The sequence below is a fragment of the Balaenoptera acutorostrata genome, chromosome 18 (assembly GCF_949987535.1).
Source record: "Balaenoptera acutorostrata chromosome 18, mBalAcu1.1, whole genome shotgun sequence".
In the NCBI taxonomy this organism is placed as follows: Eukaryota; Metazoa; Chordata; class Mammalia; order Artiodactyla; family Balaenopteridae; genus Balaenoptera; species Balaenoptera acutorostrata.
The window spans coordinates 65,264,697-65,284,869 of record NC_080081.1 but is presented as its reverse complement, the minus strand read 5'-3'; the positions used below and the strand labels follow the sequence as shown (position 1 = coordinate 65,284,869).

Sequence of the window (20,173 nt, the reverse complement as noted above, 5' to 3'; positions counted from 1 at the left end):
GCAGGTGATTGGAAAGAGGCCCCAGGAAACTTTGGGAGATGATAGATACATTCTATTGGTTAGGGTGTGAATCACATGGATTTATGACGCATTTGTCAAAACATCCAACTTAAGATCTGTGTATTTCACTGCTTGTAAATCTTACCTCAGTTTTTAACTCTTAGAAATACAGCGTTTGCAGGTCCTTGATTCTATTACTTAATCTTTTAAAAGGTAGCACATGTATTCAATTATCAGAGCTATCAGAGTTTATCAGAGGTACCAAATTTGCAAAGTACCCAGCTTGTCAAATAATGCTAGCAGTACTGATTAAATCCAGCCAAAGTTTCAAAAAAGGCTTTAAGGTGTGGACTGAAAAAAGTACACAACGTTAGAGCTGTGAGTTAAGTTTTATTTGGAGCAAAATGAGGACTAAAGCCCAGGATACACCTCTCAGATAGCCCTGAAGAACTGCTCCGAAGAGGTGGGGTGGGAGGTCAGGGTATGTGTGATTTGTGTGAAGGGGGATGCTGCAGCCGAGCACGCATTTTGGCAGAGGCTTGCTGCTCGTCACCAGGCTTAGATGTCTCTGTTAATGATTTTAGTGCTTTTCTGCATATAAGATGCAAGAAATTGGGCTCCTAAAATCTTCTCCTGAAAATATCTAACTATCTGATGCCTGTTCTGCCAGTTTTTCCCAGGGCACAGAGTGCCTCATTCCTGGTCTCCACCCTGAACTCCTTTCAGGGTATGTTGAAGGTCAGTGACTGCCGGGGCTCGTGACCTAATCCTTGTAGACACAGGTGGCAAGTGACAATTTTTAGTTGGCAAAGGTCATCATCCACTTTCACCGTCAGAATTATCTAGTCCCACATCTATTACTCAAGTTAGAACTCTTTTTAAATACATGCCACAGGCCCTGCCATTTTTGGTTTAGAAAGCAAAAGCTCATTTTAAGAGTGGGAGTTAGACACAGCTGAGATTAAATCCAGCCCTACCTCTGTAACCTTGGGCAAATACATAATCCCTCCTTTCCTCCACTGTAAAAGGCATCTAATAATAGTTATATTGAAGTTTTGTGGTGACTGAGTGAAACATATAGAAAGCAACTTGCTCAGTGTTGATCTTTCAGACACACACTCTTCCTAGAAACCCACTCTTTGCCTAAATCCGGGTGCAAGTGCCCGGATCAATGTGCCTGGTCCTTTTTTAAATAAGAGCTTTATTGAGATGCTTGGTCATTTTTGCTTTAATTAGAATACTTGCCAAACTGTATTACTGTTTACTGGACAGTTAAGATAGTTTAATCCTTTCTAAAAGAAGGCAAAACGCTCTTGCACTGTTGGTGGGAATGTAAGTTGATACAGCCACTATGGAGAACAGTATGGAGGTTCCTTAAAAAACTAAAAATAGAACGACCATACGACCCAGCAATCCCACTACTGGGCATATACCGTGAGAAAACCATAATTCAAAAAGGGTCATGTACCACAATAATCACTGCAGCACTATTTACAATAGCCAGGACATGGAAGCAACCTAAGTGTCCATCAACAGATGAATGGATAAAGAAGATGTGGCACATGTATACAATGGAATATTACTCAGCCATAAAAAGAAACGAAATTGAGTTGTAGTGAGGTGGATGGACCTAGAGTCTGTCATACAGAGTGAAGTAAGTCAGAAAGAGAAAAACAAATACTGTATGCTAACACATATATATGGAATCTAAAAAAAAAAAGTGGTTCTGAAGAACCTAGGGGTAGGACAGGAATAAAGATGCAGACATAGAGAATGGACCTGAAGACACGGGGAGCGGGGAGGGTAAGCTGGGACAAAGTGAGAGAGTGGCATGGACATATATACACTACCAAATGTAAAATAGATAGCTAGTGGGAAGCAGCCGCATACCACAGAGAGATCAGCTCGGTGCTTTGTGACCACCTAGAGGGGTGGGATAGGGAGGGTGGGAGGGAGACGCAAGAGGGAGGGGGATATGGGGATATATGTATACGTATAGCTGATTCACTTTGTTATACAGCAGCAACTAACACAACAATGTAACGCAATTATACTCCAATAAAGATGTTAAAAAAATTTTTTTTTAATAAAATAAAAGGAGGCAACATAGATGTGAAGAAAAAAGCTTTCAAAAGAACAGTGGTATGGTCTTGGCTGTATTGAACTAAAACAAGCTGGCTGACAAGATATCTTGAGTTCTTTTTCTGAGTGAGTGACTGGTCTAGGGATCTTTTGCAAATTGTGTAAAATGTATTCACTATCTCGGTACACCCTTTAAATAAATGGGGAGATGTTTTTCCCCATAGATAATACTCTGCGAGACAAGCTTTAACTGACTCGTGATTATCGGAACACAAGGAAGAACACGAATGACTCAATTTTCACACTGTGATAACAAGATCTTACATGTGTGTTAACCTGACTTTTCTGGAGTGCTTCCCACATCATGGATATGGCCCATGCATGGAATCTGAATTAAGACAGCGTATCTCAGACAGGCTGAGCCTGGACAAGTCCGGATAAGAAGCCTTTTGGGAAGAGGGTAAAGGATACAGACTTAGGTTTCAGACTCAACTCATGACACATTATAATTCAAAAACCACTCGATTTAGTTCATGCTTAACTAGGAATCTACCATGTACAATCACTGACCTAGGCCAGTGGGAACTCCAAAGAAGCGTTATATGATATTCCTTGAACTTAAAGAAACCCAATTTCTCTGTTTTCTTACGGCATTAAGATAACAATTAGAGAACAAGACAAAAGACAGTCAAGTATATGGGAGAGACAACAACTCTTAGCGGAGTTTAGGAGTAGCAGAGTTGTGTACTGGAGACAGATTTTTCCAGAGCAGGTGGGATTGAGCAAAGTTTGGTTTTGATTATTGGGGGTGGGTGGTGGGTGGATGGGAGGAAATAACAAAGGGAAGTCTGGACGAGGACAATGTGCCCCAGGTGCAGGAAGGGACACACCTCCTGTTGCTCTCTGACCCAGCGCCTGCCCCTGACCATCTCTGGGTTCTTGTGAGCCTAGTGCACCAGCTTCTCCTCTCCCGTGAGGCCGTCCCAGACCCTCCTCCGTCAGAACTGAAGGCCTCTTCCTCTGCCCTCCAAGCACCTGGTACCTGTGCCCCTTCCACGGCGCACATTTCGTCTCATCATCAGCTGAGGTTGCTATGCGTCTATTGCCCAACGAGGCCGCCCTCTTAAAGGCAGGGGGCCGCATCTTATTCACTTCTGTATCCCCCAGTGGCCCCCGTTCCTCACACAAAGTCCACAGGTATGCAAAAACGTTTCTTTGTATTGAATTGAATGGGAGACAAAGTAGGGTAGAGTGAAGCCAAATGAGAAAGAGGCATACACGTTGGAGGTCATTCATTCGGTAGACATTTATTGAATGCTTACTGGGTGCCAGGCCTCGCTCTAGGCTCTGAGGACACATCCGTGAACAAAACAGATAAAAATCTCTGCCCCTGTGGAGCTTACACTTACGATCTGTCATAAGGGATGGGATTAGCAATACATTTACATAAATTCAACCATACCTATCAGCAAAGTGAAAAAAAAGAAAAAAAGACACATTTAAATAGTTTTAATTATTGGTACTACAAAAGTCTACTGTTGATATGTAGTTTTTTATTATATATTTTACTTACTATATTCATAAAATATTCATACCCATGTATCACTCTACAGACATTCGAATTGTAAGATTATACAGAGATTTTCAAGGATCATTTTGAGCATGCTCGATTCCATCCTTAGCACAGCCCTTAAAACCCACCCACCTTCTGAGCTGTGACTCTGTCTTACCACAATGGAAACTCTGAGACTGTTGGGCAAAGGAGAACCATTTTAAGTATCTGAGCATGAGAATGATGACATGATAAATGCTGGTCGGTTTAGTCTGGTAACAGGGAACAAGGGATAGTACACTCACACAAATATACACAATCAATCGACAGTGGAATTCACGTCAAGAATTTAAAAAAAAAAGTTTGTGAGCCATTTCCCATTCTTTTAAGACAACTAAAATAGTAGGAGCTTGAGGTCATAAATATTTATAATGAACTCTTGATTATAAAATCTAAAAGAAAAAATCTTAACACATGGGCTTATTCTGACTAAAGGGCTATCATTTTCGTATATTTTCCAAAGAGTATTTAAAAAGAACACCAAGTTAAGAAAAAATCATTTTTAAATTTTGCAATAATTTCAAAATGACTGGTATACATTAATACCAATCATTTAGCTCTGAAAACATTCTTCACTTGTACAATGTAAAAAACTTTTTGACAGTATGTGACTAGAAATATTCTATTACCATAAAGCTACAAACAGATTTATGCTCCTAAGAGCAAAGTTAGAAAAGCAAAAATAATATTATAATAGTGATAAGCACCAAGACAGAACTTTTTTGCACTTAGGGCCTCATTGGTTTTATTTAAACATAACCTCTACCAACAAAGGACCAAAATGACACCTTATTTGGCAAAAACAAAGAAAAAAAAAGGATAAAAATATACATACAGAGGTCTGGAAACTGAAGAATGCCCACTTTAAAACAATAAAATCAATCATACCTGTTTTTTAACTAATGTGACATTTGCAAAATATATCCATGTCACTTTTCTTCCTCTTTAGTTCACTTTATACAATTCAGACTGCTCCATTTTTGTTCATGTGTTGTCACACTAGTGTAAATAAATATTCTGAATTATAGGAGTTTGCTGTAATGAATCCAGACCATTAGAGCCAGACCCAGTAGCTCAAACAATCTTAGTTGCAACTCATTCCAACTAGTGAAACAGATTATTTATCTGTGTAGTTTTAAAAAGCCTTAGGCAGATGAGATATCATGTGTATGAGATATCGTGTGTGTGTGTGTGTGTGTGTGTGTATGCATACAAGTTTGCCAGGGCAGTGTGCGAGTGAGTGCATCCCAGAGAGAGGAGTGATATACAAACGACCGTACACAATGGCCCTAAAGACTTAGGTAGCCAGACACTGAATTTCCCCCCAAACAAACCTGAGGCTGAGCGATGGGGGAATTAAGGGATCTGTCATCACAACGTGGAATCAGTGACAGGTTCAGAAAACGAAGGCTAAGGCAGGATGCCTCGGCCACAACATTCCCGTGACACAGGAGGGTGCGGAGCAGCGACAGGGAGCAGGCAGGGATCGGGGACTGACTCTGGCTGCACTTGGAGGGATTCCCTGGGTCTGCAGCTGAGGATCCCTGGACCTTCCCCAAAGGGCACTTGCAGTGGCCCCAGCACTGGCCCTCCACCTCTCAGCGAGGACATCTCAGGGATCCCAGGGTCTGAGCTTGGGTATCCCCACCTCCCGGTCTTAAAGGTTCTCTCAATACAGATACTATCCCTTCTAGATGCTTGGCCAAAACCCATCACTACCTTCCACTGCCAATTCAGTCTTAGAAAGGGGTTCTCCTTCTGTCCCTTTGGGGTCCCTGAGTTTGAGGTAATGCCAACATACCGTACGCTATGTAGCAGTAACAAAGTCAGGCAGTCCACTGGAAAACTCAAGCAATCGAGATTCAATATATTAGCCAGTTTTTGTTATCTCAGTAATACTTTTTAGTGAGACAGTTTCTCCACACAACTTATAATGTGTGGGGTAAAGGAAAAAAATATTGCTAGACTATGATAGAAAGATTTTAAAAGTTCAGCATTGAAACTCCTTCTTTAGGGAAGGAAAAGGAGACATGTTATGTTCCCACTCTCTCTTTTCCATCCTTGGCTTTGAGGTAAAAGAGCACCAAGGTTCCTGTAAAGCGAGTTGAAGGTCCTCCCGGTCCCTCTACCCACACAACAATCCTAGGGAAATCCTGAACCGTCTGCTTCCCGAATCTGTAACCGTATCTCTGGGCATGTCTATACAGCTCTTTAATTCACTTTCAAAGTCTACAGCATTTTTAAAACAAAATGACATAGTTGCATTCTTTAAATGCCAGCCATGAAATCATCACTTAAAAAAAAAGAAACTCGTCAGATTATATATATGTAAGTCAAATAAAATTCTCTCTTGTTTTTAAGGTGCTTTATTTGGTCTGCTGAAGACATGCCTATGGCTGCTTCTAAAAGCCCTTAGGAAGAGCCTCAGATGATATCCTGCAGTTGGATATTCTGCTCCAATGTCGTCACGTTCTTAAGCTACACTGTAGGTATAAACTGTTGCATGAAAACCCCCCAAAATGTGCACACTAGATGCAGAGAAAAACTTCATTTATAATTCAGGTGAATTTTAGTCACACCAAAATAATGATCTAACCTGTCCAAACATGCAACTTCTCTCTTTCTTCCCCCATGAACTAAATTCTCTTCTTTCAAAAATGGTCAGATTTGAAGATCAAGTTAAAATCCACCATATTTCAAGTTAAACTCGGAGGGTTTCTATACAACTGTAGCATGATTTCGAATTCATATTGGCATTCATCTTTCTATATTTTCCTATATTTATCCTAAAGAAGCTTCCTGGATCATAATATTTAGGGAGAAATTAAAAGGGTTTTATATTATACTGCGAAGTTCCAGTAAATTCTTGGTTTATCAGGGTTTACCCTTAGCTCAATGTCATACAACCTCTACATGATGCAAGTATCCCGGTGACAAGTTATTTCAAATACAAAACTCTTAGCTCTGTGTCATAAATAAATTTGGGTAAAACCGCAAGCCTTCCACTGAGTCATCTCGGCAAAGATGGCCCATCTTCTCGGCAAGAAGCAACCTAGGAGTCAAGGGAAAAAAACACCATCATCCACCCATTCAGAAACACAAATGATATTTTCAAGTGAGGAGCAAAGCCCTTGCTTACCTTTCTTTAGCCAGGAGGACAGACATTCCCACAAGCTTAGCAAACTCTTCTGATGTTAGAGATCCCTTTTCTGAAACCTAACAGAAACACACAGCAGGAAAAAATGTGATCATTTAGGCCACCTAGGTACTAACCTGGGGAGACTATCTACCAGTATACTTGGGAAATAATTTACTGAATTTTCTACTAAACTCCAAAGACTGTTCACTCTAGAACTAAATCTTCTTCACTAATGCTTAAGTCTACAAAAGTTGAAGAACCCAGAACAAACACGGTGAAGGCTAAAACATCATGAAACCCTATATAATGTAGTAAAGGCACTGTACTAATGTCTAAAAAGAACTATTCCACAGTCTGAAAAGGAACATATAACAAATTCTAACTGAGTGCATAGTACATGCGCCACTGAAGGACCGTTATACATAGGATTAGTTTTAAATATGTGATAGAAGTATCTATAGCCTTGGGACTTTCATCGAGTTTAAAATAAGAAGTGTAATAACTGTGAGTTATTCAAATTATACAGGCTCACCACAGAAGCTCTGAGGCGATAGTATTTCAAGGATCCTAATGAGTAATATCAGGAGTTTGCCCAGTAAAACCCATCTAAACTACACTTGCTTTCCGTATATTTTGAAGCAATTCTTTCACAAAACAATCTGTAGGGTAATGCAGCTTATGTGGGTAATACTGAAAGAAAAACTTCAATCATGGGTAACACTGATTTACAAAGTTAAAAACATATTTTCAAGACTGAGTTTCAAACAGAAAGAGAGCAAGCACCTCACTCATCCTAACTCCCCTTACTCACAAGATGTTATGAGTGTCGGCAAGTTTCAAAGAGCTTTCAGAGTACAAATGTGATGAATAGTTATTCGTTGTTAATGAGAAACCGTTTTCAATTGGGTCTGTGAATGCTACTTTTCAGTAAAGTTGAATTTAAAAGGAAATCCTGTTTCTCAAGTGGCTAAGCATCGGGGTCTTGTGTGGCAAGGTCTAACAACGGAGGGAGGAAACCGGGTCCCCGTACCGTCTCCAAGGCTGAGGCCACTGTTTCCTCCTCCTTGTGGGACTGAAGTTCAATTACCATGACGCCGCTGTCAAACACACGGAGCCTAAAATCACAGATGGGAGGACAAAGCCGTGAATATCTGGGATCTCGGGCCCCTGAGGAGGCGCAAATATTGTTTACTTTCATTTATGCCAGGACTGAGGGCAATATTAACACAAAAGAACATTTCAAATACAATGACCACGGGTAACTAAGGCCTAATTAAAAAGCTCATGAATAAACAGTTAATGAAGTTCTGAACTATAATCTACACGCTAAATAAACTATGCCTGTCTACTTTTTGTTAAGGGCAGAGGGATGGTCACCGTGACCGCTTGGGAGGAGCCCACGTTCTCACCTCCTGCCCCAGCGGCAAGAGGCCGACGACCAGCCCCTGAGGCCCCGCACAGCCCTGATAAGGATGGAAGCCGGGTTGACAGAGGTGCCCGTGGTGCCAGGTGAATTCTGCCCATGTGTGATATAAACTTCAAGAGGGGCAATATATATGCTGGTTCACCACGCAGGATGGCAGACCTGCAGGGCTGTCCTGTCTACTCAGGGTGGAATCGTGGCTATAGTTGGCAAACTTCCCGCAGAGGTTCTTTTACCTGAGAGGTAATTTCAGCTCTTCCAGCACCTTGCATGCATTCACTAAATCTTCTGGTGAGAGCAACTAGTGGGGAAAAAAATCCAGTTTACCAGTTTACACTGCAAATTAATAGAGTGACGCTATATAATTGTAACGACCACTAAAACAGAAGAGGATGTTGTAAAATTATCATGTATCAAGGATTTTAGGTGGCTTAATCACTATAAGGCAAAAAGGATTAACAAAGAAGCAAAAGACTTCTATTCATTAAAGCATAGAAATATAATACAAGTATACTATCCATAGAAATATAATACAAGTCATGTATGTAATTTAAAATCTTCTAGTAGCCACATTAAAAGAAAATAAACAGGCGAAATTAATTTTAATACATATATTTTATTCAACCTAATAGATGCAAAAATTCACCATATAATTGATATAAAAAATCATTAATGAGCTAGTTAACACTTCTTTATTCTTACTAAGTCTTCTAAATCCCGTGTGTAATTTATGCTTACAGCACATCTCAATTTGGACTAACTACATTTCAAGTTCACAATCATCACATGTAGCTAGGTAGTGGCTACCCTTCCAGACCATGTGACCTTGAAGAATCGGTCCTGCGTGGTGGTGACCAGCACAGGTGTCAGTCACACAGAATGGTTCCGGAGCCAGCCCAGCCTGGGTCCCAGTCCCTGTTAAAACACTGTCTCCAAGTGCAGCTGTGGTCAAGTTACTTAATCTTTCTAAGCCTTAATGTCCTCATCCCCTAATCATCCCCTAAATGGGGACAGTAAAAGTAGCTACCTCACTGAGTTACTGGGAGGATGAATGGATAACACGTGCAGAGTGATGGTAAGTACCCACTGGCGGTGGTTATGATGACTGTTCAAATAAAAACACAGAACAGAGGCTTAACCCGTGAGACCACAGTGAGCGCTGGAGAGACGTGTGTGAGTCGTCTGCGTGGAGGTGACTGCTGACACCACAAAACTGTGTTCTACTTCAAGGGCACAGAGAGTGCACAGACAGACCCTTGGAGGCCAAAGACAGCTGGGTGTGAACAGGCAGTGAGGGCTGAAGTATAGCCGCTGCTGATTCTGAGCCAAAGAGGCAGGGTGTCTTTCTTTCTGTATTACCTGCAGGCAACCTGAGTCCAACCAGGTTCACTCAAAACAGTTAACTATCACAGAGAAAGGGCATCATGCACAACCTTGTTCATCACAATACTAACACAGACTCTCAGAGCTTTAAGGTATCATTCGGTCCAAACCCTATTTTAAAGGTAAAAAAACCCTGAGCTCCAGAGAGGTTAAGGAAGCTACTCAAGGGCATTCAGCAAAACCAGGAAAAGAATTTACCTCCTAGATCCCAGGGCAGTATTCTTTTCACTGCGCCACACTGCTTCTCAAAATAGTTTTGATATTCACAACCCTTCCTCGAATTGTATTCACTGTAGGGGAATTTGTATTATATCGAGTCTATATTTAGCTAAAAGAATATCTAAATATTCTATTCTTACTTCCATTCCTCGAGCTCGGTTTACTAAACAGTACACCTCCGTGAGTGACATTATTCCCCCTCGTTCCTGTTAAAATATAAAATAAAAAGAAGCATTATAATTAGGACCAGTTAGCATTTCTTAACAGAAATCATAATCAGAGTGAAATCAGAAATCATAAAATCTCTTCAGAAGCTTTTGAAAACTACATTTACACACAGGGAACCTATTCAGATACCACGAGGCACTTCAAATTCCATATTTGGACTTTACTGTCATTATTACTGTTCTAACATTTACTTAAATGGAAAGAGGGGTTGTACACCATGTTTCAAACAGTGTATTTATTTATTTATTTATTTTTATAAAGTTATTTATTTATCTTTTTTTTTTTTTTTGGCCACGTTGGGTCTTCGTTGCTGCGCACAGGCTTTCTCTAGTGCGGTGTGTGGGCTTCTCATTGTGGTGGCTCCTCTTGTTGTGGAGTACGGGCTCTAGGAGCGCGGGCTTCAGTAGTTGTGGCACGTGGGCTCAGTAGTTGTGGCTCACGGGCTTAGCTGCTCCATGGCATGTGGGATCTTCCCGGGCCAGGGCTCCAACCCGTGTCCCCTGCATTAGCAGGTGGATTCTTAACCACTGCACCACCAGGGAAGTCCCTTCAAAAAGTGAATTTAAATGCTTTGAGTTATTCCACCTAATAACTGAAGAAATTATAGAATTAAATAATAATATCACCATTTTGCAACCCCTAATGAAGTAACAGATCTAGATAATGATTGTCAGTGGCTGTTAACATCACAAAAAAAAGACAATCAGATATTATGTACCTCCTGATGGAAATGCTCAACACCCTCTATAAGATATTCTTGTCAGAAAAAAAAAAAAAAGAAAGAACTTCTAGATATAACTACCAGTTTACAGGGACTACACAGGACAGGGAAGCATGGTGACTTACAAATTAGCAAAATCCAGACTCTGAGACACTCTATAAGACAAACTACTAGTTTCTTCAGTAAATAAAAATTTACTGTATGGGAGATTTATTGTATGGGAGAAGGGAAAACCCATAGAATTTTAAAAAACAAAAAAACTTGAGAAATCAAACATTTGCAGTGTATCCTGGTTTGAACAAATCAACTATAAGAGAAAATGTGAACACTAGCTAGGTATCTGATAATATTAAAAATTATTTTTTAATTTTTACGTGTGAAAGGGGATTATAATTACATTTAAAGGTGTCTTTATCACTATAATTACATACTGAAATGTTTACAGATAAAGTGATGTGACGTCTGGGATTTCCTTTAAAACAATTTTGAGTGGAGGCTGGCTTACGGATGAAGCTGGATGATGGGCACATAGGGATTCATTACACTATTCTATTTTGTCATATGTTTGAAATATTTCTTAATACAAATGTTTTAATAAAGTTTTGATTGCCTGAATAATGACTAGAAGATGAAAGTGTATTATGAAATTATTAATAGTACACAATATATGAAAATATATACAGATTATATATTTCCTTTTGAAAACAAGATAAGAAAAAATTATAGGGCTTCCCTGGTGGCGCAGTGGTTGAGAATCTGCCTGCCAATGCAGGGGACACGGGTTCGAGCCCTGGTCTGGGAAGATCCCACATGCCGCGGAGCAACTGGGCCCATGAGCCACAACTACTGAGCCTGCGCTTCTGGAGCCTGTGCTCCGCAACAAGAGAGGCCGCCGACAGTGAAAGGCCCGCGCACCGCGATGAAGAGTGGCCCCCGCTTGCTGCAACTAGAGAAAGCCCTCGCACAGAAACGAAGACCCAACACAGCTAAAAATAATAAATAAATAAATAAATAAATAAATTTATTTAAAAATATATATATCAAATAGATATAGATATCTGAAATGGAAATTAAAAACAATTTAGAAGATTATTGACAAAGAATCAATGAACTAGTTTAATATTACCAAAAGGAAAAATAACACGTTGGTTGAATAGTAACCATATCATGAACGGAGTTATGCTCTTAAGATTTCTGATGGCACAGAAATAATTTAACACAATTTAAAGAGACCGTTTAGGTTTTGTTTTTACCTCCAAAGGCGCCTGCAATATTCCAGCCAGCTGTTTGGCCAGCTGCATGTGGTACTGTGTGCCCGAGCCGTAGGTCTCCCTGGTAACCGGGTTAGCTATTCCCATGCTCAGCAAATAGGATTTAAACCTGATGGTCTATAATGAGAGGAGAAAATGCACAAAAAGACTATGCAGAATAAGTCTCTCCACCCAACGTATAAAATCCTTCCATCAGACATTCAGTTCTACTCCACTATTTCTATATCTACCCATCTCTTCTACTGTGTTTCTATGCTGTGAACTATGTAAGAGTGGATTTCTAGTACTTCCCTGCATAAATCTAATTATTATTCTTCCTTCTCCTGCCTTAGTATCTTATACTCCATTTTCCCCACAATTTTGGTGGCAGAGGAGACTTAGATGACAGCTATGCTCTGTTTAATGCCAACCAAGTGATACAACCAAAAACTTCGAAAGGAAAATGGCTGTGACCAGACGGTAAACAAATTTAAATAAAACATATCAAAATGATGGATATGTCTAAAACAATCACTTCTTACACATTTCAATACCTCTGTTTTCTACACTCCAGGAAAAGGTATTGAAATATCCTTTAATCCTGCTAGAACTAACAAAGTTTTTATGGTTGACTTTTTCTTTAGTACTTTCCTATAACTTCAAGTCCTAAAAGAAATCAAACACTACATTAAGAAAGCAAGCTGGTAAACCACCAAAATGTCTATGCATTATTTGTGTAATCTAGTTTCTAATGCCTTAAAAAAGCAATCTATTTACCTCATCTTCTGTGATGTCACCTTGCTTGTCTTTAATCTTATTAGCAATGGATTTTGATAACTCCACCATTTCCTTAGCCTGTCAAGAGAACAGTAAAAGATTGAAAAGAAATAATGTCCCCAAAGTGTCTGCTAACAAAATGTGTTTTCAAAAGTGTATCATAATTGGTATGAATTTAATAGATGTAAATGACATATACCTTGACCATTAGCTTGCTGAGGTCTTCGAAGGCCTAAAATGAGAAATGAGCTTTTATTGGAATCTGTCTAAAGAATTTAGATGTTTTAAAGCAATGAAGCACTCAATTTTCTTCCCTATGATAAAAATGTATGAAATTTTCTTACAAATATCAATTTATTTATATGAATATTTATACAAGTACTAAATCTACCTTATTCTAGGAATAAACCATAAAATTTCCAAAACCAACTGCAAAAAACAACTTTTCAAATTTTCAAAGAGGAAACAGTTATTGATTAAACAAACAAAAGATGACATAAGTAATAGTTCAGAAAATATTATTTACTGTTCTTTGACACAAGTAAGAAAATTTGTCACTGGTTCTTCCCAAAACCATTTCGAGATAGGAGCTCAAGAATCAAAGGTGTTGTAAAGCTTTCCTGGCTGAAAATGGTAACATGCAGCTGCAGGAATATTTCTTTGGGCCCAACCATTTTGGCTTTAATAGCAGGTGTGATTTAACTGAAACCGTAAACCTCAGCCTCTGAATATTACACAGATTATACTTGTAGCCTTGATTAGAGTGGCTATCACAAAAGAAACACATTCACATACCACCAAAACATATCTAAATAAAACCCATCAATTGTTCAATTTACTACAATGAATATCCACTTCAAAGGCCTCTTCAAACTTAGACATATTTATAATTCATGTATTTCAAATTACCAAAAATATACTTCCAGTGCAGAATATCACCTAACTGATATCCACAGATGTTATTTTTAAAAACCAATTAAGCATCTTATCATTAATTGAAAACTCTTTCAATCCATACAGAACAGTGGTTAACAGGTTCTGACGGGCTGGTGCCCATCTTAATTCCATGCAGGAAAGTATCCCCCATCTGCAAAAGGATTTTGCTAAAAGAATAGAGTGTTGTGTACAATTCTTATGGCCGACTCACTGGGCTACTACCGAAAACAAAGGGGAACACACCTAACAGGAATTTCCTTAGATAAACAAAAGGCTTAAACACTGGATTCTTATCAGCAACAGCCAGCAGATGCAGGAAACCTTTTGTGGGAAACTCTGGGCACCAGCTCTGAAACTAAGGCAATTCTAACATTTAAATGGAGGGCAAATCACACACCAACCTCGTTTTTAAAACTAAAATGCAGACACTTTACACGCTTAGATTTTTACTTTGCATGTACAAACTGTTACTAGATTTCTTCTACCTACGTGTAAAGAAAACTAGTAAGGCAACACTTTTAAATTTTTATATGGCAAATCACTTTATTTACTATATTATATTTTCTAGAAAAAGTTTGCTAAAAATAATAGTCTACATAGAATACATAAATTAGCCCGTACTGTCCATAAACAATAAATACAAATATTTTAGTACCTTGGAAGAAGTACCTGTAAAACATTTTAAGTAATTATAAAACACAAACAAAAGCTTCCTCACTTCTATTTCTATTATTATTTTAAAATTTGGTATTAGCCAACTATCCCAAAAAATGGGTGGAGAAACTACCCACAAAAAAAGTTAAAGCAATATATGTACAAATGCAAAACAGAGGCATGTGCCCATCCTATTATTTTATCTGCCAGTTTATAGAACCTTCTATCCCTCTACCTCGTTCATAGTCAAATTTCCACTCCACGTTTGAAAAAAAACGGCATCTGCTTTAAAACCATGGGATACTCTCTTAAGCCAACTTATAGCATTTTTTTCTTACTGACTTTCAGTCATTACTTTGATGATTAGCTTCGGGAACTGTTAATACATTCTTGAATTTTCTGTTTCAGTATTCTTCATTCTGTACTTTGCATATTCTGTTCCCTCTACCTGGATCCTCTTATCCCTACTGGTCATCTGCTAGCGCCTGCTCAACTTTCAGGCCCTGACTTCCGTTACTTCTGCTCACAAGCCCTCCTTGACCCCATTAGAAGTCAGGGGCCGTGCTTTGTGCTCCTGTTGCAGCAACTATTTTCTCCTAACATGGCATTTCTCACCCTGTAGGGAGCGCCTACTTGCCTGTCTGTCTGGCGCACTACAACAAATCCTAAACATCTGATGCAGGGCTCGCACAGAGAGCAAGGACCATCTGCTGAATAAATCAATGACCTGCACGAGAGCCCAATGCTTGTGTACACTCCTTTGACCTATGCAACTCCATGAAAATTACACTGAAACAGAATAACATTTCATAAATTAAGAAAAATGTTATTTTGAACACCAAGTTAGAATGGCAACATTCAGAAAAAGAAACACTAATAATGCAAAATTAGCTCACTGCTCCATGCCATCTCCAAGAGTGTCACACAGAAGGATGACTACAAAAGTCACTGAAAGAGGACAGTGATAGCACTTTCGGGGTGGCAGTGAGCGGCCGTGATGTAGCAGACCACACTCATCTGCAAATCAGGAAACCTGAGTTCTCATAACCCTGGTTCCAAATCTAGTCACTAGCCCCGAGATGATTCCTTTTCCGGATAGTTAGAACCCCTCTAATGCTAAGATGCTGGAATTCTATGGGAATAGAGGATTCTGGGAAGGTGGTGGCTATGGCAGCATAGGTTTTGAATCTCTCCAAATCCCGACATAAAAATGGGGCAACAGATCTCAAGACCAAAACCCCACGGGCAGCATATACTAAAAAACTAAGTGACAAGATATCCACAAAAACCCCAAGGTACAAGCAAGTGGGGACAAACCAGCAAGAGCCACAAGACCTGCATGATACCAGCACTGAGGCAGGAAAAAGAAAAGGGAGGCAACAGGGCAACTGATAGGTCTGAGAATAAGAGACCCTTAAAGAGACCACAGGAGTCCCTCGAAAGCAGACGGGCCAGCTTGAGGGCAGTAACTAAAACGGGTAGGGCTTTGCCCACTTCAACAGGAAGTGGGTACAAGGGGTCCTCAGGAAGGGCCTGTGAACAGCCCTTGAAAGTGAACCTCCTGGCTTCCCTTCCAGGACAGGAGCCCACGCTGGGGAGAAACTACTGAGACAGGAATCAAAAATGGAGCAAGGTAGAGATAACAGAGGAAGAGGACAAGGTCCAGCTGAAAACAGGGCATGGGAACGGGGTCAGGACATCACAGACAGCAAGCCACCTCCCTTTTTCACGCTGCATGCACACAGCAGAAGAGCGAGCTTGTGGAGTGAGAAGAGCCGCCCTGAGCTAGGCCTTCCTCTGGCACTTCAAGAAAACCAATTTCACACGAAAATTAGCGAGAGCCAAGTATCAAGGTCAAATCCCACACAAAGTTATTACAGGAAAAAAGAAAATCAAGAGCAGAATAACATTATAGATAATGAAAGCACGCCAGAGAGACATGTTCACAGATCACATCGAAAGCTTACCTTTCATTTCAAAATGAGCTAATAAGGTGTTAATAAAATGAGAGAAGCTGTGAAAGGACAATATAAATCAGAAATGAGGTGGCAGGACCCAGGAAAGAATTTTTTTAATCATTTCTGAAAGAAAGACTATACTAGACAAACACAAGAGGAATAAACACAACAGATAACATCTTAAGAGAAACAACAGGTGAAGAAGGAAATTTTTCTAAAATAAAAAAGAAATGAAATAAAAGATAAAAAGGGTTTGAAAGAAAGTCACAAAGAGTGAAGATAGGCCGTAAAGCTGCAACATACAGCTAATAGGCGTCTCAGAAGAAAAAAAAAAATCTAAGCAATTATTGAAATTTAGAGAAAAACTTCCCTGAAATTAAAAGAAAACATGTCTGAAACCAAATACTGAAAGCATACTGTGCACCCTAGAATAACAATCCAGAATGACTAACACACAGACAGTCTAGAAAAATTATTATACAAAGCTTTATTTAAAAAAAAAAAATCCTTTGGGCATCTAGGAAAAACAGCAAGTGACTTTAGAGAAGGGAGAAAATTAGGTTGTCATCACTCTGGCAGCAACACTTTATGCCAGACAAAAAACTGAAAGTCACATATGGAAGGCACTCGGGAAAGAAAATGTGAGCCAAGGATTACAAATCCAGCAAAACTGACCTTCATGTGTAAGGAATACAAAGATGCCAGAACTCAGGGAATATTGTTCCCATGAGCACTTTCTGAAACATCTACTACAGGATGAGCTTCAGACAACCAAAATGAATAGAGGGAGGTGAACGTAAAGACTGGTGGTATCACACACAGTTACTTGTACAAATGAGACTAAATGACAGCTAGAGGGGAAGAGGGTACATGGTGGCTGAATGCTCAGATAGTGTAGATACAGCACACCTATGTTTTACATGTGGGAAGAAAGGGGAGAACATATACAAAAAAAATCCTTTTTAACTGTTTTAGTCATTATTCGCTAGTGTAGTCCCGAATTTGAACAGGAAGCATCAGTGTGACCTTATGAGGTGCCTTTATTAGAAAAAAAAAATCCTAGCTCTTTCCACTGAAACGTCCTAGAAATAAAGATCAACCCAAGAGGGATGCAAATTCCTAGCAGGCAGATTGTGGTTATGAAATACCATTTCCCACTAAAAGAAACCAGAGCTTCTCAGATAATGGTTGATTCCAGATCCGGAGCAGGAAATATACAAGATGGTCCTGGAACTTCTGTCAACACCAGGCAGTGAGGAAGCTCTCAAAGTCCACCAGGTCACATCAAAACCACTCAGGAGCTAAACTGAAGAGGCTCCCACTGGCCAAAGATGGGACAATTTGAGCTTTAACTAGGGTAATAATTGCAACTGACTGAAATCATCAAATATGTTAAAATGTATGAATTCATAATAATACGTGAAAAAACCTAATTAGTCACCTCGGGAGGATGATAAGGAACCAATTTTTCATCCTGATAATAAAGGAAATTCCACATGTTCTGCATTCCTTCTAGGAGCCGTGTCACTGAGTAACCAAACAGTAATGAAGGGAAGCACCTCTTTAAAAAGTGCCCCAACAAATAAATGAAAAATAAATCACAGAGTACCACCATTTGCAACCACCAGTGACCCAAAGATCCATGCACTGAATATTGACAGCCGGTAACATGATAAAAAGAGACGTGATGAAGGAACACAGTGTCACCTCTAGTCTCAACAAAGGGCTCAAACACAAGTCTGATCAAGCCTCTGGATCCAGCTGCTAATGTGCAGGAAATACAAAGGACCAAGGAACACACACACAACTTTACCATAAACATGCCCTCAGCAAAACCTAGACCACAGCACTTAATAGCTCAAATGCCCTTGGTCCCTCGACAATAATCCATATTCAATTAGTGGGCCCAGATATGGCTATTATGATGGTTAAGTTTATGTGTCAACTTGACTAGATCGTGGGGTGCCCAGGTGCCTGATCAAGCGTTATTCTGAGTGGGTCTGTGAGGCTGTTTCCACATGAGGTTAGCATCTGAATCTGCAGAATGAGTTGAACAGTTAAATTCAGATCGCCCTCCTGAATTGCCCTCTGGAGGGCCTAATGGAACAAAAAGTTCTCTGCCTGACTGATGAGCTAAGACATCAGTCTTATCCTGCCCTTGGACTGGACTTAACACCACCAGTGCTCCTGGTTCTTAGGCCTTCACACTCCGGTTAGCATTTCTATCACCAGCTTTCCTGGGTCACCAGCTGGCAGCTTCCCACAATCACATGAGGCACTTCTTTATGATAAATCTCATTGTGTATATATAGGACAATCTAGATATACAGATACCTGTATCTATATATAGAGAGATAAAGATATCAGCATATCTATATCTATGTATCGATATCCACATATAGATATCCAAAAGATATCCACAGCTGTATCCAAAAGAATATATCCCCTATTTGTTCTGTTTCTCTGGAGAACCTTGACTAATACAGGTATTCAGTAACTATTTGCAGTTTAGACTTTATCTGATTGAGATAAATCTTGGAAATTCTATGAGCAGCACTCATCAATGGAATTTTACTTACAAACTATTATAAAAACTAAAAAATCACTTCACTTCACAAAATCATTCCATAAAAATCCAAGACCATTTCCATATAAACATGGGAAAACCGATATGTTTAGATGTATTAACTAACTGCCAAAATCTAATGTGTAACTCATTTTCTTAACTAGAGTTCTTTCCCCTTCATTTGAATTTCCTCATATAGGACGAGGTTTCAGAAACACTGTAAAGTACAAGCTCGGGGGTGCTCTCCTAGGAGAAGTGATAAGCTGGTTTGAGCCATTCTTACTACCTCTGTGCCTGGTCCCCAAGTGGTCATCAGCATAAAACTGTGTAGTGTCCGGCCAGAGTCAAGGGCCGCAGAACAGCATTTTCCCCTCAACTAAGTTAACCAAACATCCAAAATAATTATACATAGGACCCTGAATTCATTAGGAGGACCCTCCAATCAATCCCATCTAGACTTTAAAATTTACACACAATAATTCATGACATTTTCTAACCTCACAGAGAACAAATTTGCATTTCTTTTTAATTCCTTTCTGGAAAAGATTTTTAAAACACGTTTGGGCTAAATTATGCCGACCTGAAGTAGACTCCTTAAATGGAATAAGAGACTGTATGGCTCCAGGCAAACTAAATATATTCCAAGACACAGAACGGAGTTACTCACAGCTGTATCCAAAAGAATAAGCAAGACGGCTGAAAAAGACAGCTGACCGGAACTTGTGTAAGAATTACCTCAGAAATGTTTTTGTCAGTTTCTTTTCTTTTTTCTTCCAGTTTCCTTTCAATACCTACAATTCCTACAGCCCTTATTCTTCCTGGCTGAAAAACAAAAGTAGAAAAGAAAACGTCCAAAATAGGAAAGACACAGTCTTTTGTAACCCACTATATTGTGTTTTCAGTGGTGGGAGAGGACCCACAAAGAACCCAAGAAAACAGCACACAGTTACATTCAGTTTCCTTTCAAAACATTTGTCGGTTTATTGCCATACGTAATGACCTTCAAATCATTATACAGAAAAACTGAACATAACAAGAGATGGTATATTTTACTCTGTATTTTAGATATAAATTAAATTTCCTCTTCATTTTTGTTCTTTGGCAAGCTATTATACAGGTATCAGATATTTAATATGGTCTCAAATGTGCAAAAAATTATAGGTAAAATTCTGGTACTTGACAGTTATTATACAAGCTACTTTTATATAATTGAGTGTCTGTCCAC

At 39.4% G+C, this 20,173-nt stretch overlaps 1 protein-coding gene across 2 annotated transcripts in view; it reads right to left on the bottom strand.

Annotated features, from left to right (window-relative positions):
• Positions 1-3,368: 3,368 nt before the first annotated feature.
• Positions 3,369-20,173, bottom strand: part of VPS36 (vacuolar protein sorting 36 homolog) — a 67,251-nt gene continuing 50,446 nt past the window's right edge. For both annotated transcript variants that reach the window (XM_057532694.1, XM_057532693.1), the window contains 9 exons: positions 19,684-19,770; positions 13,034-13,066; positions 12,835-12,912; positions 12,061-12,195; positions 9,999-10,064; positions 8,493-8,557; positions 7,864-7,948; positions 6,834-6,910; positions 3,369-6,746 (listed from right to left, as the gene is read on the bottom strand). In XM_057532694.1, coding sequence (XP_057388677.1) covers positions 6,653-6,746; positions 6,834-6,910; positions 7,864-7,948; positions 8,493-8,557; positions 9,999-10,064; positions 12,061-12,195; positions 12,835-12,912; positions 13,034-13,066; positions 19,684-19,770 — 720 coding nt within the window. In that variant the 3' untranslated portion in view covers positions 3,369-6,652. The remainder of the gene's footprint in view (positions 6,747-6,833; positions 6,911-7,863; positions 7,949-8,492; positions 8,558-9,998; positions 10,065-12,060; positions 12,196-12,834; positions 12,913-13,033; positions 13,067-19,683; positions 19,771-20,173) is intronic.